The 25,957-nt window shown below is 38.9% G+C and overlaps 1 protein-coding gene across 1 annotated transcript in view; it reads left to right on the top strand.

Annotated features, from left to right (window-relative positions):
• The window catches only part of USP15 (ubiquitin specific peptidase 15), a 449,675-nt gene that overhangs the window by 380,422 nt on the left and 43,296 nt on the right, over window positions 1-25,957 (top strand). Inside the window, exon 20 of the mRNA XM_053716753.1 lies at window positions 9,916-10,020. Within this exon, the coding sequence (XP_053572728.1) occupies window positions 9,916-10,020 (105 nt within the window). The remainder of the gene's footprint in view (window positions 1-9,915; window positions 10,021-25,957) is intronic.

Consider the following 25,957-nt stretch of genomic DNA (forward strand, 5'->3'; position numbering starts at 1 on the left):
GACATTATTTCTGCCTATTTATTTCTTCTGTGTTTTCAGAGGTTTTCTTTCCAATTCCCTATACTAGGGAATGGAATAGGCTGAGAATTTTCTTTTATTCCCTTCGTCAAAGGGTTTAACTATATTCTTTGCCAGCAGTTATACTCAATTTGGAGGGTTCTCCAATTTATTGGGGCTATCTCTATTTCTACTAATTATGCATTGTTCTATAGCAAAATAGTATTTATTTTCCTTTAGATAGTTGTATCTTATTTATGGAAATGATTTAGTTTCAGGTACTTTTCTTGGTCCTGTGATTTATTTGGATATTGCAATTGCTTCATTTTCTCTGTTTACTTTAAATCAAGTATCAGATTAATGAATTTATTTTAGCATTGTTAAAGGGACAACATTTACTAGACTAGGTGCTGTTGCATTTGTCTTGTTGTTTTGCATTTATTGACTATGCAAGTCCACTGTATTGGCTGGTCCTTTAAACTGGACTATCATGCCAATAATTTCATTTGTGTCTTCATTTTATTGAATATTTTCGCAAATGAGGGTTAATCTATGTCTTTAGCTTTTTTAGCTAGAAGAATTTTGTGATTTTTAAAAAAAAAAAAAAAAAAAAATCCATATTTCTTTTGTTCTAAGATAATCAATTATTGTTTTATAATTGGATTCAATTCTTAACTGTTACTCTGGGCTTCAAGGTTGAGTTTCTAGAGACTAAAAGCTTTATAGCTTATACTGGTTTGGTTGTTCTTTATTAAGGAACGAATTCCTGAGTTCTTCCCAAGTAACATGTCTATATTTGGAGTTCGAAATCAGCTCCTAATTTTGCGATGTTTGTGCCGTATTCCAGCTTGGCTGGTAAGGGGCAGGGTAAGGCTTCTTTGAAATTTATTTTGTCCAAATTTCTTTGATTTTATTCCAGTAAGGCTAACACTTTCTTTAACTGTGTTCTGTCCTATATATTTTGGGTACTGTTGAAGCATGGCCTGGGCACCCATGGGGTTCAAGTGCTGCTCAGACCTGGAATCTTCTGGGTATTTCTTCCAGTTTCCTTTGAGGAACCGGGTTTTGGAGTTTTATTCAAACTATTTTGCCTTTTTATGGTCATTGATTAGCATTATTTGTTTTCATTAGATACAATAAATGCATATTTTCATTTTTCTGTTTTCATTCAGATTATTTTCTGAGGATGCGGAATCTCATATGATTCACTTACTCTTCAGGACATAGTTTAGAGGATCTTCTTTCAAAAGCTCTTGATTCCTCACACAAGGGTCACCTTTTTTAGGTTTCCAGATAGTTGTGTCACTGTCCTTGTCTCTATCAGACAAGGGATAATGTTATTGGGTTCCGTCTATCGGTACCTTTAGTCTCTATTATTTTCTTCAGTTGCTATATATGCATAGACGTTTTAGGTCTTATGGCCACAGCATTGGATTCAATTCCCTTTGCTCATTTTCACTAGAAAGAACCTTTCCAGTCTTTTATAAGTGTTGTTTCTTCAAGAACATGGTTGGAGGATCAATTTACCAAAAAGTTCGTTTGATTCCTCAGACAAGGGTAACCTTTTTAGGTTCCTGATAGATTCAGTGTTGTCTTGATTCTGTCTATGACGGACAAGAGGCGTCTGAAATTGGTTTCAGCTTATCGAGACCTTCAGTCTCGATCTTTCCCTTCGGTAGCCTTATGCATGGAAATTCTAGGGTCTTATGACTGCTGCATTGGACGCGATCCCCTTTGCTCGTTTTCACATGCGACCTCTTCAGCTCTGTATGCTGAACCAGTGTGCAGGGGATTATACAAAGATATCTCAATTAATATCTTTAAAAACCGATTGTTCGACACTCTCTGACCGTAGTGGAGCAGACCACCATCGTTAGTTCAGGGGGCTTCTTTTGTTCTTCCAACCTAGACTGTGATCTCAACGGATGCAAGTCTGACAGGGTTGGGGGAGCTGTGTGGGGGGTTTCTGACAGCACAAGGGGGTTTGGGAATCTCAGGAGTCGAGATTTACCAATCAACATTTTTGGAATCCGTGCAATTTTCAGAGCTCTTCAGTCGTCGGCCTCTTCTAGAAGAGAGAGTCGTTCATTTGTTTCTAGACGGACGATGTCACAACCGTGGCATATGTCAATCATCAAGGAGAACTCACAGTCCTCTGGCTATGAAAGGAGTCTCTCGAATACTTGTATGGGCGGAATCCAGCTCCTGTCTAATTTTCTGCGTTCATATCCCAGGTATAGACAATTGGGAAGCGGATTATCTCAGTCGCCAAACGCTACATCCGGGCGAATGGTTTCTTCACCCAAAGTATTTCCTTCAGATGGTTCAAATATGGGGGACTTCCAGAAATAGATCTGATGGCTTCTCATCTAAACAAGAAGCTTCCCAGGTATCTGTCCAGATCCAGGGGATCCTGCAGGCGGAAGCAGTGGAGGCATTTGTCACTTCCTTGGAAGTATCATCCTGCTTATATCTTTCCGCCTTAGTTCTTTTTCCAAGATTCTAAAGGACGTTCGTTTATTCTGCTGGTAGCTCCAGCATGGCCTCACAGGTTTTGGTATGCGGATCTTGTCCGGGATGGCCACGTGCCAACCGTGGACTCTTCCGTTAAGACCAGACCTTCTAATCGCAAGGTCCTTTTTTTCCATAGGTTCTCAAATCCTTAAATTTGAAGGGTATGGAGATTGAACGCTTGATTCTCAGTCAAAGAGGTTTCTCGACTCTGTGATTAATACTATGTTACAGGCTCGTAAAAACGTATCTAGGGAAGATATATTATCGAGTCTGGAAGATTTACATTTCTTGGGTGTTTTTTCTCATCATTTTTCTTGCATTCTTTTAGAATTCCCTAGAATTTTACAGTTTCTTCAGGATGGTTTGGATAAAGGGTTTGTCTGCAAGTTCCTTGAAAGGTCAAGATCTCTGCTCTTTCTGTTCTTTTCACAGAAAGTTTGCTAGTCTTCCTGATATTCATTGTTTTGTACAAGCTTGGGCTCGTATAAAACCTGTTATTAAGTCAATCTCTCCTCCTTGGAGTTTGAATTTGGTTCTGGGGGCTCTTCAAGCTCCTCCGTTTGAACCTATGCATTCGCTGGACATTAAATTACTTTCTTGGAAAGTTTTGTTTCTTTTGGCCATCTTCTTCTGCTATAAAGAGTTTCTGAATTATCTGCTCTTTCTTGTGAGTCTCCTTTTCTGATTTTTCATCAGGATAAGGCGGTGTTGCGAACTTCTTTTGAATTTTTACCTAAGGTTGTGAATCTAAACAACATTAGTAGAGAAATTGTGGTTCCTTCATTGTGTTCTAATACTAAGAATTCGAAGGAAAAGTCGTTGCAGTTCTTTGGATGTTAGTTTAGAGCTTTGAAATATTATGTTGAAGCTACTAAGGATTTCCGAAAGACTTCTAGTCTATTTGTTATCTTTTCCCGGTTCTAGGAAAGGTCAGAAGGCCTTCTGCCATTTCTTTGGCATCTTGGTCAAATCTTTGTTTCATCATGCCTATGTCGAGTCGGGTAAAACTCCGCCTCAAAGGATTAGAGCTCATTCTACTAGGTCAGTTTTCTACTTCCTGGGCGTATAGGAATGAAGCTTCAGTTGATCAGATTTGCAAAGCAGCCACTTGGTCTTCTTTGCATACTTTTACTAAATTCTACCATTTTGATGTTTTTCTTCTTCTGAAGCAGTTTTTGGTTAGAAAAGTAATTCAGGCAGCTGTTTCAGTTTTGATTCTTCATGCTTATAATTTCAGTTTTCTCATTATAAGATTTAAACTTTATTTTGGGGTGTGGATTTTTTTCAGCGGAATTGGCTGTCTTTATTTTATCCCTCCCTCTCTAGTGACTCTTGCGTGGAAGATCCACATTCTTGGATAGTCATTATCCCATACGTCACTAGCTCATGGACCTCTTGCTAATTACATGAAATAAAACATAATTTTATGTAAGAACTTACCTGATAAATTCATTTCTTTCATATTAGCAAGAGTCCATGAGGCCCACCCTTTTTTGTGGTGGTTATGATTTTTTTGTATAAAGCACAATTATTCCAATTCCTTATTTTTTATGCTTTCTGCACTTTTTTCTTATCACCCCCACTTCTTGGCTATACGTTAAACTGATTTTGTGGGTGTGGTGAGGGGTGTATTTATAGGCATTTTGAGGTTTGGGAAACTTTGCCCCTCCTGGTAGGAATGTATATCCCATACGTCACTAGCTCATGGACTCTTGCTAATATGAAAGAAATGAATTTATCAGGTAAGTTCTTACATAAATTATGTTTTTCTGCAATCAACCAAGACAGAGGGACTGAAAACAGATCCTTAATATTTTGGTGCATCTATTTTATGGACACTTGTTGTTCTATCTGTAGCTTATATTCTATATATGTACTCTCTTTTTATATATATATTTTAGAGCGTGCCCCCTATATGTATACATATACTTGCATTTCTGATGCTTGTGTTTTATATAGTTTGTATTATGATATTAGAGAATGTTGGATAATTGTTCTTCGATTCTATCCTAGTTCCATGAATGATAACTCATCTTCACAGCGTTAGTATTGTTAGAGCTCTTAAGTGCTAATTGGAATCTAAGGATTTAAGAACACCTAAATAGGACAAAAAAGTTGTCTATTTTTAAAATTGTATTATTAGCTAAGGAATAAAGTTCTTTCTTGTAAAGCAAAGGCACATTTTACTATAGATGTGGCTTCCACTCGGACACATTATTTAAATATTATTTTTTCAGTATACACTATTGTATATATTTACAGGCAGTATTTGAAATAAAATTCAATAAAGTATTGTGGATAGTTCATAATAAGACCTAGATATTGTATTGTCCCTTCATATCCCTCATATAGGTTAGTTAGGTACTAACTCTTTTGTACTTAAAGACAGTCATAAAAGTGTGATAGAGAACTTGATTTATACACACCTTTAAAGGGACAGTCTAGTTAAAATTAAAGATTCATGATTCAGATAGGGCATGCGATTTTTTTTTTTTTTTTTTTTTTTTTATTCTTTATTTATAAACCAAAACAAATTCCAAAGATCCAGTGTCATACATTTGCTATTTTGTACAAAAAACAAATATAAAGACCAAGCTACAAAGCCATTAGAACAAAATATATCAAAATGAATTTGCTAAATTTACACAAAATTAGTATGATTTTTACACAACATAAAAAAAGGGATTTGAAGCTACATTAAGTGTATCTTTTTTTTTTCTTTTCTTTCCTTCTTTTCTTTTCCCTTCCTCTCTACATTTATCTTTGAAGGTATCTAAGTCCGAGATAAAGTAAATACAAATCAGAGATAATACAATTGTCATCCAAAGTAAACAGAAAAAAAAAAAAAAAAAAAAAAAAAAAAAAAACAAGAGTAGAAATAATTATGAAACCATATCATGGGCCAGTATCTTTGTTTAAATAATTCTGTATTCAATCTGGGTAGCCTCAGTATTTAAAATTATATTAATTAATATTGTTACATCCCACATGATTATCTATGGGAATGTCTTGGGGTTTTATTTATTTTCCCAATCCCACCTCATTTCTCCCCCTCACGTGTGCAGAAAAACAAAAAAACAAAAAAACAAACAAACAAAAAAAAAAAAAAAAAAAAAAAAGGGGAAAGAAGGGGAAAAAAGGAAGAATTTCTCCTTCCCCCGGCCCCCCCCCACTCCCACAGCAAGAATCTTTCCCTTCCCCCCCTCCCCTCCTCTCTCCCCCCCCCCCCCTCCATTGTCTACCAATTTCCTAGTAAGACTATTTCTGTATTTTGAAACGGAAAGATTATGTGATTTATTTCTGTAGAAGAAAGTATTTTTAAAAAAATTGCCCAGTTATTGAAGAATCTTTTGACATCCTGCTCATTCTCTATGTTTGTATCCCTTTGTTCTAGTATACACTGTTTTTTTAGACAGTTTTTAACTTCAGGGAGAGATGGAATTGACTGGGTCTTCCATTTTTTGCAAATTAAATACCTTGTGGCTAATATAGTGGAGATTACAATCTTTTCACTACTCTGTTTGCCGGGTTGTTCCCTTAATCCAAATACTATCTGAAATAGTGTTAGAGAAAGAGGGGTTATTTTAAGTACGTTCTTTAGCCAGTATTCTACTTTAAGCCAAAGATTCCTAATTCTTGGACAGTACCATATCATATGCAAGAAATTAGCTGCCAGATACGAACACTTGGGACATTTATAGAATCCCAAGTTAGCACATTTGTAACCTTTCTCCGGGGTGAAGTATGCCCTGTGAAGAAATTTAATGTGGGCCTCTCTCCATGTAGCTGAGAGTGTGTTTTGAGTAATCTTTTAATTGAAAGTTGAAGGGTTTTTGTTTCTATATTATTCAAGACATTTGATATATTCCAATTTGCAGTCAGTTGTACTAAAACCGTAGCACCTTTATTGATACCTAGAAAGTAGTAGCACGGTGCAATAGAGATATGGCCATTTCTGGTTAGTGTCAACCAGTCTTCGAGTTTACCTATATTCCAGTTCCAACCTTTTTTTTAACTAATTCCAGCGCATAATGCCTAAGTTGTAGATATGCGAAAAAGTCTTATTTGGCAGGCTAAAGTCTATTTTTAGTTCTTGAAATGATTTAATACATTGTCTTTCTTTATCAATTATTTGATAGACCTTAGTCAGACCAGTATATTGCCATCTTTTAAAGACATCTGAAAGAATACCTGCCTGGAATTTAGGATTTCCTAATATCGGAAGATATGGAGAGGCTTTGCTATTTATTGAAAGAAGCTTTGCTATTTTTTGCCAAGCTTTGATCGATTGTAAATTGTTTTTAACTTTTTAATTTCTATCGGAATTTCTTTGGGTCGAGATGAAGCAGTGCCGTTAGATCGTATGGTAGCTGATATTGGATTCTAGTTCATTATTTAAAATATAATTATTGCTGGATGATCCAGTCTATAGGTATACGCGAGAGAAAAAGAGATTATATAGCAAAATATCAGGCAAGGCCAGTCCCCCAGATTCCCTTGGTACTGAGAGTTTCCTGAGAGATATTTTTGCTCTTTTCCCGTTGCCATAGGAATCCTGTAAGTAAACTATTAATTAGTCGAATATCTTTCCCCAATATATAATATGGGTGTATTCTGGAGAATATAAAGTAATTTTGGGAGGAGGGCATTTTAAATAGAGCTATTCGGCCTGATAGTGATATTGGCAAATTATCCAGGGCTTAAGTTTTTCTTTGATTACCTTTAACACTGGAGGGATATTAATTTGTAAAGATCCTCAGTTCTGACCGGGATATGAATCCCAAGATATTTAAAAGAGTCTATAACCTGCCGAAATGGTAAATTTTGTTACCGAATTTTAGTATTCCTGAGCCAATATATCTCAGATTTCGTGTAGTTTTACTTTGTATCCGGAAAAGGAACCAAAGTTTATCCATTATAGAAAAGAGTTTTCGGCATATTTAGTTTAATATTTGCCATATAGACAATAGGGTCATCCGCATATAGTCCGATCTTAATTTCATGATTATGAATTTTGATACCATCTATAGCTTTGTCTTATTTTAATTGCAAGATTCAATGGCAATGTTAAAAAGAAGCGGGGGAAAGAGGACAACCCTGCCGCGTTCCTCTGCCTATAGGGATAGAGGGGAGAGAAGTTGTTATTTTACTATCAATTTGTAGCAGAGAAGGCATAAAGGTTTCCTATAAAGTCAGTAAATTTACCTTTAATACCAAAATGTTTTAATGAAGAGTATATATGGTCGTGGATGATTGAGTCAAATGCCTTCTCTGCATCTATAGAAATGACAGCAAGATCCTGTATGCCCTCTCCCCCGCTATTTATGTCAGACATAGTCTTGTAATATTCTGTCACCACCAACACCTCTCTAATTTTCGCAGCAGAGTTTCTGTTATTTAGAAACCCTGATTGGTCTGAGTGGATAATTTTTGCAAGAACCCCTTGTAATCTAGCCGCCAGTACTGCTGTTAGAATTTTATAGTCAACATTAAGGAGGGCTATAGGTCTATATGATTCTTTGCAGGCGGGATCTTGCCTCCTTTTAGTATTAATGTTGTATATGATTGAGAGAAGGATGGGGGAGTGGGTTTGCCATCAATAAAGAAACTATTAAAAAGGGTACAAATATGCGGGGTGGCTTCACTAAGCATGATTTTATAAAATTCACTAGGCAGACCATCAGGGGCCAGGTGCTTTGTTTAAAGATAATTTGGATATTACTTTCTCAATCTCTTCTGTCGAGACAGGGGCATTCAAATTGGTAATGTCTTCTGGAGCCAGTGTGGGATGTTCAATTTTGCTCCAAAAGTCATCCGAGTTATTTACCTCATTGGCTTTGGGCACGTACAGTTCTTTAAAATATTCGTAAAATATTGTCAGAATGTCATCAGGTCTAGAGACAAGTTCCCCTTTATGGTGCAGTTTTACTCATATTTAGTTGTTTTCTTTCGTTTTGATTAATTTAGCCAATATCTACCTGACTTATTGCCGTATCTATACATTCTGGCTTGAGTTTCTTAATTCTTTTTGTGTTTCTTGTGATAGTATAAAGGCATCTCTCTCGCTTTTTTGCGCGTAGGTATTTTGCCCAATTGAGAGGGGTTCTATCCGATAAATACTGATTATAAGAATTAAGCAGAAATTTATGAGATTCCTTTTCCCTTAGCCTAATTTTTTTAAGCAAAATGGCACCATAGCAATAATTTCCCCCCTCATTACAGCTTTCGCTGTTTCCCAAAATATTTCAGGGTTTTAAAGGTAATCTCTATTAAAGTGTTCATATCTTTATATTTATTCAATAGTGCAATTTTAAAATTTTAGGTCAGATGTTAAGTGGTAGGAAAGAAGAAACGTGATACAGAGGAGTGCGCAGGTGCTACTAACAATTCAGAGAGATAGGTGCATGGTCTGAGAGTAATATTGGCATTAGTGTCGCTTTGACACTTGTTGTTGGGATAAACGCTCATCAATCAGAAAGATATCTATTCTGGACATGGTTTTTATGGGCTTTTGAAAGACATGTAAAGTTCTGGGCAGTTGGGTTTTTGATTTTCCTCCAAATATCGTGTATATCTATACCTAGATATTGTATTGTCCCTTCATATCCCTCATATAGGTTAGTTAGGTACTAACTCTTTTGTACTTAAAGACAGCATAAAAGTGTGATAGAGAACTTGATTTATACCACCTTTAAAGGGACAGTCCTAGTTAAAATTAAAGATTCATGATTCAGATAGGGCATGCATGCGATTTTAAACAACTTTTCTAATTCACTTTTATCATCAAATTGTCTTTGTTGTCTTGATATTCTTTGTTGAAAACTAACCTAGGTAGGCTCATAGGCTAATTTCTAAGCCCTTGAAGGCCTCCTCTTATCTCCCTGCATTTTGGCAGTTTTTCACAGCTAACAACGTTAGTTCATGTTTGCTATATAGATAACATTGTGCTCACTCCCGTGTAGTGACTTATCATCAGCGACTGATTGGCTAAAATGCAAGTCTGTCAAGAACTGAAATAATGGGGCAATCTGCAAAGATTTAGATACAATGTAATAAGAGGTAAAAAGTGTATTAATATAACTGTGTTAGTCATGCAAAACTGCATATGGTAAATAAAGGGATTATCTATCTTTTAAACAATAACAAATTCTGGAGTATGACTGTTCCTTTAAAACCAATTGAATAAAGCAATATACCGCAATAGTGCCTTTCTACCTTGTTCAGCAAGTAGAAGTTTCTTTATTTTTTTAATTATTTTTTTTAAACAAAAAATAGCAAATTTACTTTGATTCTGATGTTTAAGACAGATCACACAATACACTTTGTCCTTTTTTTTAGCTATATGTTTCATGTTCTAGAAAAAATTAATAACTTTCAATTGTATTTTTTTTCCTTTCCCAACAGTGAATTTGGACATGTCGAAATTCCTGATTAATCCCAATGCAGGTCCTTGTCGCTATAACTTAATTGCTGTATCAAACCACTATGGAGGGATGGGAGGAGGACATTGTAAGTAACTTCTATGTTTATATATAGTTTGTATTAGAATTTGTTTATTAATTTTATAGTTTGACTAAAAGTGCCTCGTGATGATGTTTTGACTGTATCACTGTTATAGGGAGGCTTACACTAAAACTGTGGGAATACAATGCACTCAGGAACACCACACACCCGCCGACAATAACCCCTAAACACAGCTCTGTGCAGTTATTTTTTATGGTATTGTTTTTTTAAAAATAATAATAATAATACTCGTAAATTTGGCACCAATTTGGGCACTTTTGGAAAATTAACCAGAGATCTGATCTCCGTTAATTTTTGGACACTAAATGCTACCGTGAGCTTGCGGTAGCAATAACCACCACTTTTAATAGCTGGCTATTTATTGTGCGCCAAAGTTTGCCAGCTTACAGGCACACAATAAATTAGCGCTCCATTTTTTAATCTAGCCCTAAATATGTTTTTTTTTTCAGCAGCAATATTTTAATACTGCAAAAAGCACACCACGTCTGTTGCTCTTATTATCATGGCAGCACGAAGTGCATGTAAAGCCTATATAAACTTGTGCAAAATCTACTTCAAGATGCTTTATTACACAAATGTTTACTTATCCTTTGCAAGTCCCAAAACAATCCATGATTCCATCACAAGAATGCCTTTTTTCCTTTTTGGGTCTTCCCTTTCAAATGAATGGTCACATGTTCCTCAACAATGCAGATAATGCCAAAAACAGCAAATATCTAGTATCCTGAATCTACATTTCTGTTACACTCTCTCAAAACCTTATTAGTATTAAAGCCTTATAATTACTAGATGTTGTAGAAGCATCTCACAGAAGCTCTGGGTGTGGTATTCTGCAATATACACACCGCCTTTCTTTCTGCTAATGTTAGTGAATTTTCTACCTATTTTAAGTAAGTCGACCTCTGCTCTAACTACAACATTTAATTTGCACAGATAAAGAAAGAAGGGCCCTTCTTGACACAGTACGCTCATTACAGCAACCCTGACAATATTTAAGGATTATGTCACAATGTTATACACATCTATATTACTGTAAAAACGCTGAGGAGTATGCCTAATGTGAACATACCTACTTTCAGATCATCCAAAATTCTGTATTCTTCTTAGTTTAACTAATATTTTGTAGTCAGCAAGGGCTGTTTATAAGCCAGAGCTGCTGGGGCCAGTTCTGCTAAACTTAAATGTGTGGATTAATTAATTTAAAGGATGGCTGTCTAGTATATTTCAACTTGATACGCTTTTACAGATTAGCTTTGATTTAGACTTGCTGGTAGATGCATAAGGCAGTCCAGAGAATTTAATAAAAAATTGCACTAAGAATTTAATATAGGCAGGCTTGATTGGTATTCTTATCTACCATCAAAATCGCTGTTGCTCTTTTTTCTCACAATTTTTCTTAGTTGCCACAAGCTTGTGCTGATAATCCACCAATTATCACCTGAAATATCTAACATCTATTTCTAAAAGTGGTATATATGCATTTATACTAGTTTGCTGAATTTGAAGATACTAATTTCTTTCCTATGGCATGGAGAGGTCCACAACGTCATTCCAAATAATATTGTGATATTCATCTCCTGGCCAGCAGGAGGAGGCAAAGAGCACCCAGCAAAGCTATTAAGTGTAACTTTCCTTGCCCATAATCCCTAGTCATTCTCTTTGCCTTTGTCAATGGAGGATGTGTGAAGATTGTGTCTGAAGATATTTAATCCTTTTAATTGGTACTTTTCCCTGCAAGCAAGGATTAGGGGCTATGCTGTGTCCATGTCAATCTCTTTAGTAAGAGTAATGGTGGCTATTAGCAGTTAGAAATCAGAGAGGTTGTCTTTGCTTTATTTCTAACATATTGCTACCCCTTGATAAAATTACCAGGGTTGGTTACTCCTGTTCTTTCTTTTTCTCCAGGTCATTCTGCCAGAGTCCGGTTGGGTCTGACATAACCTGAAGATCTTAAGAGCAAAAAGGAACAGGGATAGAATTTAAAGGTTTATATAACTCCCTATGGACCTTGTAAAATAAATATATTGTCGCTATAAGGAGCAGTGCTTAAAGCATAATTATAATATTAAAAATAAGGGCAAAGTCACACAAAAGTGAGTTAGTCCAAAAAAGAATGCTTCTATGCACTAAGCTGTGATTATGGATCAAAGTAACTAGATACAATTTAACTTTTATTTTCAACAAATTAAAAGACAGCAAGTCATGCTAGTATCCTGTAGCATATCAGTCTGACCCTGCCCAATGGCAGTCCAGCGCCGAAATACCAGACAATTCTTCTCTGAACAAGAGAAAACAACAAACCCCAGACGTACATTTCGGCCTCTCTTGTGCCTCGTCAGTGAGGTGCGGTTGCAATCTCTAGGGGCATATGTGCAAGGAGTCACTTCTGGTTTTTCCCTTTTACTCATAGGGAAAACCTAAGAGTAATTTGCATAAAAACAAGAAAATAGAGAGACGCACTAAACTAAGACAGAACAAAAGGTAGAAAAACTTCCATGCTTGTCCACAAGGGCCAGTGCCACTCAGTGTGCAGTCTCTTTTAGCACATAGTATCCTGTAGTATTGTTATCTTGGAAAGTTTTGTTTCTTCCCTGCTATTTCTTTCACTCGCAGAGTTTCTGAGCTTTCGGCTCTGCAGTGTGATTCCCCGTACCATTTTTTTTTCATGCAGATAAGGTGGTCCTTCATACTAACTGGGTTTTTCTTCCCTAAGGTTTGTCGTATTGAAACATTAATCAGGAAATTGTTGTTCCTTCTCCCATAAGGAACGTCTTTTGCATAACCAAGATGTTGTGCGTGCTCTAAAATTTTACCTCCAAGCAACTAAAAATTTTTCGGCAATGTTCTGCCCTGTTTGTGGTTTTCTCTGGTAAGCGCAAAGGTCAGAATGCCATCTTCTTCTACTCTTTCCCTCTGGTTAAGAAGTGTTATCCATTTAGCTTATGAGACAGCTGGACAGCAGCCTCCTGAGAGAATTACAGCTCATTTCACTAGGGCTGTCTCCTCATCTTGGGCTTTCAAAAATGATGCTTCTGTGGAACATATATGCAAAACTGCAACATGGTCCTCTTTGCATACATTTTTGATACTTTTGCCTCGGCTGAGGCTTTTTTTGGGAAAAAGGTTCTTCAAGCTGTGGTCCTTCTGTTTAGGTCCTCCTGCCTTGTTCTCACCTCCCTTTTCAATCCGTGTCCTCTAGCTTGGGGTATTGGTTCCCCACTTGTAAATTAATTGGAATGATGTTGTGGACTCTCCATGCCATAGGAAAGAAAACAAAATTTATGCTTACCTGATAAATTTCTTTCCTTCTGGGCATGGAGAGTCCACGACCCCGCCCTCTTTTTATATTCTAATTCGGCCAGTTTTTCTTCTCAAAAGGGAAGAGTCCACAGCTGCATTCATTACTTTGAGAATTCAGAACCTGGCCACGCAGAGGAGGCAAAGATACCCCAGCCAAATGCTTAAATACCTCCCCCACTTCCCTCATCCCCCAGTCATTTTTTGCCTCTCGTCACAGGAGGTTGGCAGAGAAGTGTCAGAAGTTCGAGATAGTCTCTCATGGAGGGTAGTACTCTTCGCAATGGGACTGGAGTTTAAGTAGTCCTGTCAGCCTCTCAGTGAGAGCAAGGATGAAAGTTAGAGTCCGGAGATGCAGGGGAGAGTTTTCCTGTGAACCCATCCCGACTCGTATTAACAGCTCCTTTGGTAATCAGCGTTGACGAGTTTCGCTGCCTACCTTTCTTCACTCAAGTCCATGTCAGAAGCGAGGCTACTATCTGTCACACTTGAAGGGCTGTGTTCCTATTCAACGGCGTAGATTCCGGTAAGATCGTTTAATTTTATTTCGATATGTGAATGTAATGTTAACGAAACAAGGTAAGGGTCCCAGTGGGGACTCCTTTTATCTTAATAAGGAATCATGGGTTAATATCTCCTGTTGGGGGTTATTGAACAGGGGGGGGACTTTTAATCATGTTTTATTATATGGTTTTGTCTGCAAATGTGTAGCTTTTACTTAGGCTCACAGCCTTTACGGAACATAACGGCCTTCTTTTTAATTATGCAATCATTCCAGGTCACGCGCCCTTTTTGTGACTGCACGGTGCACCTTGTGACGTGTGCGACCGAGAGAGTCTAGCTCATGGCTTGTCTGGTTCACAGGAGTGGTGAGTGCCCCAGCCATTGGGGGTGTCAAAGGGTGCCAGTTAGTTTTAGCTTTTTGTAATCCCTAGATTATGGAGGATTCTGATATGCCGAACACGGATGCCTCTGATACGGAGGATGTGTCTCGTGATGAATATGAAATGGGCCCGTGAAAATAATGCCCATTAGTTATGTTCCGGGTTCCGTTCTAGAGTACTCTCTTCTCCTAAGTCTGGGAGCTTAGAGTGCGTTGAGCCATCCGCCTCCAAGGTTTCTTTGACCCGTGAGGCGTGGGCCCAAGACCCTTTCCCGCTACGCATTCAGGTGTCCCTATGGCCTTCACTCCTTCTTCTGAGAGTGGCTTATTGCTGCCGGAGGTTACGGCACGTTCCGCATGGCCATTTCTATGGCACTGTCTCATTTAAATCTCCCAAGTGAAGTATTTCTCCGATACTGTCCGTGCTCCGTTAACCTAGGCCCATCGAGCGGGGATCGTCCGATTCAGTTCGCCTTCCAGGGAAATGTTGGCCCCTGAGGCTCAGGGGCCCCAATCTCAGAGCCGTGGTCTCCATCAGATTCGGCGAGGGATGATTTTGGCCTTCTGTTGTAGGCTGGCTCGCCTTAGTGTTTCTTTTAATGACAAGTTTTGGCAATGTTAGAGGATCCCAGTCCTATGGGCAGCAGGATCTGAGGCCTTAGAAGTTGGATGGCAAAATGAATATGAAGTTAGGGGATGAAGCCAATCTCCTTATCGTCTTCATTTTATTTTTTATATGTTTTTTGGTTCCTTTTCTGAGCTTGGGTGAATGGGACCTCCTACTCGGGCTGGTCCTGTTGTCGTTCTCATTCACCTTGGGAGTTCACACCGATAGGTGCTGCCTTTCATTTTATTTTTTGATTCGGATTGATGTGTTTAATTTGTTTTTCCTTGAGCTCAGGTCTGTTAGATTTCGTTTTATGAATGTTCTTTCTTGAAACTGATACTTGCGACTCATGGTCGCGTGGGCACTCCCTCGGGGAGTTGCGCACACATTGTTGAATATTAGAATTTTCATTTCTAGTTTCTTTATCGATCCTTCGGGACAAATTTTCTTGGACCTTGAACAGTTCCAGAGTGCTCTTATAACAGGCTGGTACTGGTCAGCGCTTATTCAGCTGTTACCAGGGTTCATGTCACCTTTATGGTGCTGAGGATACCTCTAGGCCTATTCTATGGACTCCGGGCTCGGATCCTACTGATGTATGAGGCCTGTGGTTTATATGCAACTTCTCGGACGGAGGGTTGTTCGTATCACTCTAAGGGTTGTCGATTCGGGCTACTTGCCTGGGCTGTGGTTATGCTTCGGCAGACGATTTTAGGTTCTTCAGGTCCCCCAAGACTTAGAACCATTATTTCCTTTAAATGGAAGTTGGGAGAGGTGTGTGACCTGTTTGGTCTGTTTTTGCCGGGTGATTAACATTTGGTTTTCACTTGAGGTTCTTCTGGACGCTGACTCGTTAGCCTAATGCGCTCTTTCTTGCGATGCCAGAGCTTCATCTTTCCCCACTTTTGGGGGGGATCATCTGGTCGGGTGTTCGGGGCATGTTTTTCTCTGTTCCGAGTCATGTTACTTTTAAAAAGTGGTGGACAGGAGTTCCCTGCCTTCTTTGGGAGTTGTAGCTCCAACGTTTGCCTGCTCAAGGTAGTTTTCCTTGAATAAAAGCTTTTTCAAGCTCTCTGACTATCGTCTATTTCAGCTAATTCCCTCGGTCAGACTATGGTCTTTGCCATTAGGGTGTGTTGCGTCCTCAATGTTACGCTAGCCTTGGGGCTTGTCAATAGTGGTGTCAAGGTTGGGTACGAAGGGCAGCACTTCGTAGGGTCAGGCAGTTGTCCCTTTTTCCAAGATACTCCTTTGGAGCTTTGTGGGCGATACCTTGCGTTACTTCTCTGAGATGGCGAGCAGGGCCCTGGATTATCATTCCTTCGGGTATTGATGTTACCCTGCCTGTGTGTGTATCACATGTTGCCGCTTGCCTATGAGATTTCTTGCGATCAATTTCACTGGATGTTGATTCTCAGACTGTTCAGGAGTCCTTCGTGACTCTTGAGTTTTTAGACTATCTAGATCACCAGATCTATGGCCTTTAGAATTGGAGGAGGCAGTTACGGTTCTCTCCGAGATTGGATCTTTTCATCGTCCATTGTCGAGAACCCTGGCCTGGTCCTCGTCTCTCTGTGAATGGGTGTGGACGGTTCGGTTCTCACTTGAGGTTGTGGTCCCGTGAGCCCTCTTCAATGGGGCAGGGGCTTTGTGAGAGATGTCTTTGTGACTGTGGCTCAGGCCTTGGGCCTTTCTGACAGGCCCCTACCTCACTTGAGGTTGTGGTCCCGTGAGCCCTCTTCGTTGGGGCTGGGGCTTTGTGAGAGATGCCTTTGTGATTGTGGCTCAGGCCTTTGGCCTTTCTGATGGGCCCCCTACCTGTCTTCTGGTGCATTTACGATGCTTTCTGTAGACTCCAGGTGCTTTTCAACCGGGGTTGGTGGGTCTCGCCTCTATGGTAGGTTTTTTTTCCGTTGTTCATTCCCTTCTCTTTCAGAGTAGGGTTTGGGTTCTCTGGGTTTGGAATTACCGTAGTATTGTGGAGTCCTGGGGGTCCTTGGTCCTGCCTTGCAGGTTTTTTTTCCCTTCCTGTGTTTCAGGTTCCTGGGAGGGGAGCTGTGATGCAGTGTCTGGTTCCTCCGTTCCTGCAGCAGGAGACTGAGGGTTTTACTCCCGTGGGGGCTTCTGCTACGTGTATCCAATATATGGATGCTGTGGCTTTTGGGGGACTACTTCCCTTGGGAAGTGTGCCCTTTTTTGTCCACGACTGTGTGTAGGGGGTCTTGTCCCTGAGCACAATGTTTCTTTGACTTACGGTAGCATGCCGCTTGTAGCAGCGGTCTAATAGGGGATTTTGTTCCTCGTTAAACCTCTCTTCTCTCCAGTAGTCTGGGACTCTTGTTCATCGGTCTTTTGACTAGCCTTTGGGCTTGGACCTTTATCCCGGAGGGAAGGTTAGGGATCGGTTACTCTATGCAGTTTGAACCGTTCTGCTGTTGGCCCTTTCCTTGAGGGAGGACTCCTCCTTCTTTCTACCGGTGGCTGGTCCCGGGAGGGGGGCGCTTCTTAGAGTCGCTTTTCGTGGGCTGTACACTCTTTGTGGTTTATAGTTGGAACCATCCACAGTGATTTGGTTAGTGATGGTGTATCCAGTTTTAGCTGCTTGCTTTTGTCTGGATGCTAACTAGATTGACGCACCTTTAGGCGGTTTTGAGTTAGCGATAGGGTCAGCCTTCCTTTTAGAGGCTGGTCTTTGAGAGTTTTGAGAGTTCCTGTTCAGACATTTTGGTTTCTCTGTGAGAGCTCTGTTCTAGCTGCTGGGATATTTATCCTGTTCCTGCTGTATCTGCCTATCTAGCCTCCAGATCTAGATATGTTATTGAGCATTAAGGGACTCATGATTTTTCTGGAGTACCTTAGGGTATGGTATGGGATTGGGGGGCATGAGGGGTTCCTCGAGTCCTTTTTGAGGACATGTTCCCTGTGTATGTATCCTTCTTTTGGGTCCTTGTGTTCTAGGGAGTTTGTCTCCCTGGGCGTTGCCTTTGTAAAGACAACCATGGGTTGCTTTTAGGTGTTGAGTGGGATAAGTTCCTTTGGATTTCCTGGTCTCAGGTTTCCTTTTAGGGGGCAGATGCAGTCCTTCTCTTTAGCCGGGTATTTTCTTGGGTGTCGTGTCCCGTGGGGCAGACGCTTACGGAGGTTGTTTGGACCTGACGGACTCTGGGTCTGAGTGGTCTCTAGTTTGGCTTTACCGGTGGTGTAACTGATGTGCAGTTACCTGGGCTCAGGTTTTTCTTCGCGTCATTTGTACTTATTTTTCTTTTTTGGGTGTTGAGTAATTCAGGCTGTGGTGCCTTTCGAAGGGGCCGCCATTTGTACCCACCCGTTATTGCATTCAGTGTCCTCTAGGTAGGGTATTGTTTTCCCAAAAGTAATGAATGCAGCTGTGGACTCTTCCCTTTTAAGAAGAAAAACATAAATTATGCTTACCTGATAATTTAATTTTCTTCTGAAGGCAATAGTCCACAGCTCCCGCCCGTGTTTTTATCTCTGAGGCGGCTGTAAATTTTTTGTTCTTCTGGCACCTTTTTTCACCCTGATATTTCTCCTACTGTTCCTTGTTCCCTTGGCAGAATGACTGGGGGATGAGGGAAGTGAGGGAGGTATTCTTGCCTTTGGCTGGGGTGTCTGTGGGGGTCTATTTAACAAGGGCCAAATGGCCCCTGTTCCCCTTGTTCACGGGCAGAAGCAGTGGTCTTAAGACCGCTGCTCCTAAACTCATACGCCGCCTCTGAGGCGGCGTATAGCAATCCGCTCGATCATGTACGATCAGGCTGATTGACACCCCCTGCTAGCGGCCTATTTACCGCGAATCTGCAGGGGGCGGTATTGCACTAGCAGTTCACAAGATCATGTCTGTCCACACATTAATAAATAGACCCCTTTGTCTCCTCCTGGTGGCTAGGTTATGAATTCCCAAAAGTAATGAATGCAGCTGTGGACTCTTCCCTTCAGAAGAAAATGAAATTATCAGGTAAGCATAGTTTGTTTTTTAGTAAACCTCATGCACCTCTTTACCCTTGTGTTTCTTCTTTTTCCATTTTCCTTCGGCTGAATTACTGTGGATTATGGGTAAGGGAAGTTACACTTAACAGCTTTGCTGGGTGCTCTTTGCCTCCTCCTGCTGGCCAGGAGTTGAATATCCCACTAGTAATTGGAATGACTTTATGGACTCTCCATGCCCTGAAAGAAAGAAATTTATCAGGTAAGCATAAATTTTGTTTTTACTGCACGTTTGCCTTTTGTAAGCTGGTCTGGACCGTTGGGCCTTTTACAAGTTTCCAACATCCCCCAACTCTAGACTGCTACATCATCCATAATTGAAATGGCGCTTAGTATGCAGGAATTTGAAAAGATAGTAGAAGCATTATTAGAAGATAATTTCAAAAAGCTAAATCTTATGATCAATAATTGCTTTGGAGCAGACTTACAACCGTCTGACAGAGAAGATGACAACTGAAAATCTGCATCTATACTGGGAGTAGCTGCTATGCAGATCTCAACTAATGTACAGATTAAATATTGGAGGAACAGGTTGTGTAACTAGCTGGGACCTACACATTGTGCCAATGTAATGCAGTGCTGCTGAGACACTTCCATTAGGGATCGCCCTGCACTTGAGAGACTAGATCATGTACAGCATCAAGAGATAGAGAAATTAACAGTGGACAGTGGAGGAGAGATGCTGGAATTTGGAGTCACTTGCTCCAGGGGTGTAGATTACACAGGAGAGAGATCAGTGCTGTCAATAATTCCTTCAGGTGTCCAGAGGGACATTTGTTGTGGATGCTGGCAAAAGATTTGAGATCCAAGCTAAAGACCATCCCTCCCATTGTAGAAAAGGTGTCTGAAGTTTGTCGAGAGAGTTCTCAGTTTCAATCTTTTGTTGACTTTTGTTTTGAGGACCGGGGCTGATTGCAGATCACCTCACCCTATTTTTTCATGTAACACAGGAAAGTTGGAATCGGATGATTGTTGGGCAAAAACAGACACTGGTGCTGTCTATTTATCTAAAGTGGGGTATCTGAGCTACATGTTTGAACTGTGAGGGCTACAGGAACACTTTAATAGTAGAATATGGATATGCTAAATAATGGTTTCTTGAATCCACGCTTCTTTCATGTTAACGACTGTACTGTGCTTTACCTTAGTTGTACATTTTACTTAGGCTCAGTTTACTGAGCTGATCTGTTTTGGAAAAGGGCAGAAGCTAATAGGTTAAATGGTAACCAATAATAAGAATGCTTTAATTCTGTGATTGCTGCATAGACATAGGCCCAGTTTCTCATTTGTGTCTCTTGCATTTGTTTAACTGCTTAGTATTCATATACAGTATATACTTTAGCCAAGATAATGATTTAAGGTCTTGTGGAGTGTGTATAGTACAGCCATATACTGCTAGTTGTATATATGCTTCTTATGCAAGCTCATTCATAATTATTTTATAGTCCGATACTTGACATTCTATGCCTACCCTGGACTCATCACTGTACATAATACCTTATTAGTCCTGCGGGTAGCTGTTACTTATTGGGATGTATGCATAGTTATAGCATCTCAACTACTATGTATTTTATGTGAACTGGCCATTATTTTCTTTATATCGATACTCTATTTTTACAAGTTAATTAGCTTATCTTATATTCTTGGGATGCTACTTTGCATTGATTAGCTTATCAGTTTATTGAAGGCTGCAATAGCTCCAGTTAAGTTATACAGTATTATCCTGCCCATCATTAAAGCTTTGCCCTTGTATTTCCTTATACTATTTGAATGCTATAGGTATTTAGGCAGTACTCAATGTGAGACTTCCATTGAAATTAGTAATCCCTGATACCGTACTTATGTTCATTTGGGGCAATGGTTTTTACAACGGAAGATATTCATTTAGATTTTTGGCAACTTTTGAAATTGTCAGTTTTACAATTTAGCCTCTAGAGGAGTCTTACTCCTTTTACTTTTAATATCTCCCTCCTATACTATATTAAATATATGCTTTGGTCAAGGAGAGGGTGCATGTGTCTGGGGTGCAGTTTCTCAGAGACTGGATGTTAAAGGTGAGGCTCTAAGTTTGTAACAGGTCGAGATATGTCTCCTCACTCTAAGCCACTCCATTCTTTTGTTATGTTTGTTTTTGTATAATTGACTTTCAAACAATGATTACATTCAACTGCTATTGACGTTTATTGTTTAATGGGTTATATTCACATTCATAATAAGGGACAGTTTTGTCTCAGTGATTCTAGGGGAATCTACCTATTTTACATGATTTATCGCTATTATTGTTTTATGCTCATATTAATTTCTTCATTGTTTATAGACTACATTCTATGTCTGTTTCTGTAATTCTTATTGTATGTACTTGGTTCCTAAATATTATTAGTTTAGCTTAGTTTAAGGATTATTGTCATTGAAGTTGTTGGGAACATCTAACTGTTTTATATATCTTATAGAATCTTATATCAGACTGTGCCCACTTTATCTTCATAGGAGACAGATTATTTTAGTGCTATTTCTTTCCTGCAGCTCTCACATTGTGGAGTAATATGCACTTAGAGTGTGAGGTCTGTGGTGCTGGCTGCGGCCGGTGTGGCACAACATACTTATATTGGTAACATATGAGAAAACAAGAGTATCATATATCTAATTAGTTGGATTTTATTCAAAATTTATAACTAGACATATCTCACTCTCAGAAATATGTTTTATATTATTAGTTCCTATTGAGCATAGACCTTACTTTAATTTAAATTAATCCGACCTAGTTATCCAACTTAATTTACTACATCCCATATAATGTGTGGGAAAATCGTTATGGCCAAGTAAATATTATATCCTAGGTCCACAAGTGGCCTTTTTTTTAATTTTCTTCACCTATTACCCCCTTTTAATCCTCTATTTATTGTATATCAGGTGGTCCAAGAGAGGCCACCATTTAGTATTAGGGGAATTCCTTTTATTCCAAATAATTCAATACTCCCTGGGGACAACTAAGTATTATCTGCATAGACAATCTAAGATCTGCTTTAATAGCTTACCTAGATGCAGACAATTTACTATGCATATGCTCTATATTAGTTTTTATTTATAGCCATATAACTTTATTTTACTCACATATAATGGATAGCCTAAGTAAAATAAAATAGTTATTTTTATTAGCTGTAGGTCAACATACAGTACCCATCAGGCTTCATAATATAGGGTTATTTAACATAATCTGCCTTCATAGTTCATGCATGTTACTGCTTCCTAGACTTGTGCGCGGCGGAAAAATTAGTTTCGGACCGATTCGGATGTTCAGGAGTATTATTTAATCCAGAATGTCTACAGTTTAGTGGGCATGCCATTTAAGTATTGTTTTTTCCTTTGATTTTTTTTATGTGACATTGAAAACTGAGAATCTATTCTATTATTTTGCTTATGTTGTTGATTTCAGTTTTCTTGATGTATGGACTGTAAAGTAAACTTTTACAACTCTATCTTTTTGTATGTATGCCTTCACTTGAACCTCAATAAAAAAGGGTGGGGGGAATGTATTTAAATATGCACCATGTACCAGCATTTTGGGCGCAGAACTTGCTCAGGGACCCAAGGGTGCTTGTACCATCTAGTAATGATTTAATTTGTTAATTGCTGACACAATGCAGGCCCCAGTGGCTGCAGTGTTTAAAATACTGGTGTACTGAGAATATCTAGCTATGCTTCACATGCACATATAATAGATTTTGCAGCTTATGGTTGAAGGACTTGTTGGTTAAAGCCCAGGCTCAGTGATAACTAAAAATATAATTTTTTAACATTTATTATACAGGTTATAATAAATCTAAAAAGATTTGTGAAGGCTCCACATATGAACATAAAATTACTTTAGAATATTATCAGGGCCCTAGAATCAGGTTAGTTTATGACCACAATAAATCTGAAGAATGCTTAGCTTCATGTTCGAATCCATATTATTACACATTCTTCTGTTTTCCTGCATTTAACACTCCCGCTCGAGCACTAACTCTGTGTGCTAGAAGTAAGCTTTTTGCATGCGTCTGGTAGCGCTCGTATAACAAGTTGAAAGGAAACTGGTTTTGCTTGCTCGCGCTAACCCGATGCGCATAAAAAGCTGAACTTAGAATATCATGTGCACGATAAAGTTTTCCCCCATAAAGCCAATGGAGCAAAAGAAGTGTGGGGGGGGGGAACTAACACCCTACTTGCATGCAAACACGATCGCATATTCTCAAGTGTGCAAACCCGACCTGAAAATATGAATATTTCACTTTCCAATGTTCTTCACATAGGAGCCTGAGGTGCGCAGTGAACACTACAGACAAACAAAGGAACTTTCAACATGAAGTATTTTATACCTCATGACTGAAAGTCCCCTTTATTTGTTGCACCGGTAAATTCTAGCATTTTAGAAATGCTATGATTTACTATCACTTTAATTCAAAAATGACATGCCGTCTATTGTCACTATAGAAAATATAAATTTACATGTTGAATGAACATTAAACTAAAACTTAAATCACGTAAGAGGGTAAATATAACATTACTATGAAATCCTCTGTTTAGCTTTGACTTTAGTAAGCACAATAAAAAAAGACTCATTTTACTGAATGGGTGTATATAAACACAGTAGAATAATAGTAATCTATTAAAAATAAACCCTCCTAGAACAAATTAGTAATAACACAATTAAAGAGAGAGTATATAGGAGACATTTTTGATCTGCTATATGTAGAGAGTCATTTGTAGTGCAATAGAAACTATAAAAGATAACAATATAAACTATGTTACTCTTCTCTTATAAACATGACTGATACTAATACAACTTTGAACAGTGAAGTGGCTAGAAATGTAATAGACCCACTGATTTTACCCCACTCCGAATATCCTTCTCAAAACAAATGTAAGGATTTGAGCTTGGGCCGTTAAGATGAAAAGACACAAATTTAACTTTGGAAGGCAGGATCTGCGCTGGCACAATGATGACACAGAGTTTCAGTGGTGGTCCAACAAAAAATCTAGTTGTATTTTTAACATGCAAAATTCCAGTCAAAATACATTCGGACCCCTGTGCCATCTTGGTGGATTCCATTGTAGAGTAACACTGGCCAAATGACAGTAATTCAACAAGGGTACACTCGATAGTTTGTGAGTCATAAAAATCAAACGGCATGTCGTATGACCAGTCCCATCAGTGCACCAAAATGCATAAGAAAGGTTGGCTGCATTGAGTGAGTGCGATCACCTTCAGTGTACGGGAATGTCATAGATTTCAGTAAAGGAATCTAGAAAGCACAATTAACAGGGAGAGGCATCAAGCTACGCTGTGGTGTCTGTGTTCCGCTTTTACATTTTTATTCTTGCTACGGCACTTCAGCCATGCCACTGATCGATTTCTGGATAGCTGAAGTTGTTCCTCTGTGATGATAACTGCCTGTGTGAGTTCCACTGTGCTGTCCTCAATGCCCCTCAAAATGTTATCTGGTATCATCCTGACCATCAGGTACTGTAGGAACTTTTCTAATTTTGTTGAGCATGACTGCCGGTTGTAGACCGAAATATCTGTAGTATATCTGGGATAATTGGTGCAATCTATTTATATTAGAGTTAGTCAGTCCAGTAGTGGCAAGGTAACCTTGTCTCCAGGCCTTATTTGTCCAATCTGTGGCTCCAGTATCATGAAAACAGCTGAGAAAAGCTGGAATATTACAAAGTAAGACTAATATTTCTTGAAAATTTTGTATCAATGCTGTTGAAAGTGTTTGATAGCTGGAGGATTATCAAAACTTCTTCCAGAGCTCATGAGAAACGCTGCAAGGACACACCCCCTTAGTATAAATATTTTGGTAAACTATATACAAAAGTCATGTTTCAACTGCATTATCTATATATTCCTGCTTAATACAAAACCATTGTGTTTGATTATTTATGCATTTTGCTTATGATGATTTTATTTTTATACTAATATGACTTATTTTCATGTATGTTTGATAAAATAAAATGACCTTTTGCAAACCATATGCTATATTAGTATTTCAGAGATATAATTTACAAATAATGCAAATGTAAATATTTCTCTTGTTAAGTGTAGTCAGTCCACGGGTCATCCATTACTTATGGGATTATATCTCTTCCCCAACAGGAAGTTGCAAGAGGATCACCCAAGCAGATCTGCTATATAGCTCCTCCCCTCACATGTATTATCCAGTCATTCTCTTGCAAGCTAACTAAAGACAGGTTGTTGTGAGAGGGCTGTGGTGTTTTTAAACTTAGTTTATTTCTTCAATCAAAAGTTTGTTATTTTAAATGGCACCGGAGTGTGCTGTTTGTTTCTCAGGCAGCATTAGAAGAAGAATCTGCCTGCGTTTTCTATGATCTTAGCAGACGTAACTAAGATCCACTGGCTGTTCTCGCACATTCTGAGGAGTGAGGTAACTTCAGAAAAGGGGAATAGCATGCAGGGCCCCCCTGCAAACGAGGTATGTGCAGTAAATTATTTTTCTAAGCAATGGAATTGACTGAGAAATTACTGCTGATACCAATGTAATGTAAGTACAGCCTTAAATGCAGTGGTAGCGACTGGTATTAGGCTGAGGAGTGTGTGTACACTGAAGTATTTTTCTAGGGAATGGAATTTGACTCAGAAAATACTGTTAATACTGAAGTAATGTGTGAGCCTTAACTGCAGTAAAAGCGACTGGTAGCAGGCTTATTAATAACACTTCATAACTTTTAAAATGTATGTTCAAAACGTTTACTGGCATGTTAATGGTTTTTTGTGAGGTACTTGGTGATAAAACTTATTGGGGCATGATTTTTACCACATGGCAAACTTTTGTTTCTGCATAGAAACAGTTAACTGAGCTTTCCCACTGTGTAATTTGAGTGGGAGGGGCCTATTTTAGCGCTTTTTTGAGCAGTAAAAATTCAGTCACAATCTTCCTACTTCATCCTCCATGATCCAGGACGTCTCTAGAGAGCTCAGGGGTCTTCAAAATTCATTTTGAGGGAGGTAATCAGTCACAGCAGACCTGTGACAGTGTGTTTGACTGTGATAAAAACGTTAATTATTAAATTGTTATCCGTTTTTGGGTATTAAGGGCTTAATCATCCATTTGCTGGTGGGTGCAATC

This window comes from Bombina bombina, chromosome 6 (assembly GCF_027579735.1).
Source record: "Bombina bombina isolate aBomBom1 chromosome 6, aBomBom1.pri, whole genome shotgun sequence".
NCBI classification, from domain to species: Eukaryota; Metazoa; Chordata; class Amphibia; order Anura; family Bombinatoridae; genus Bombina; species Bombina bombina.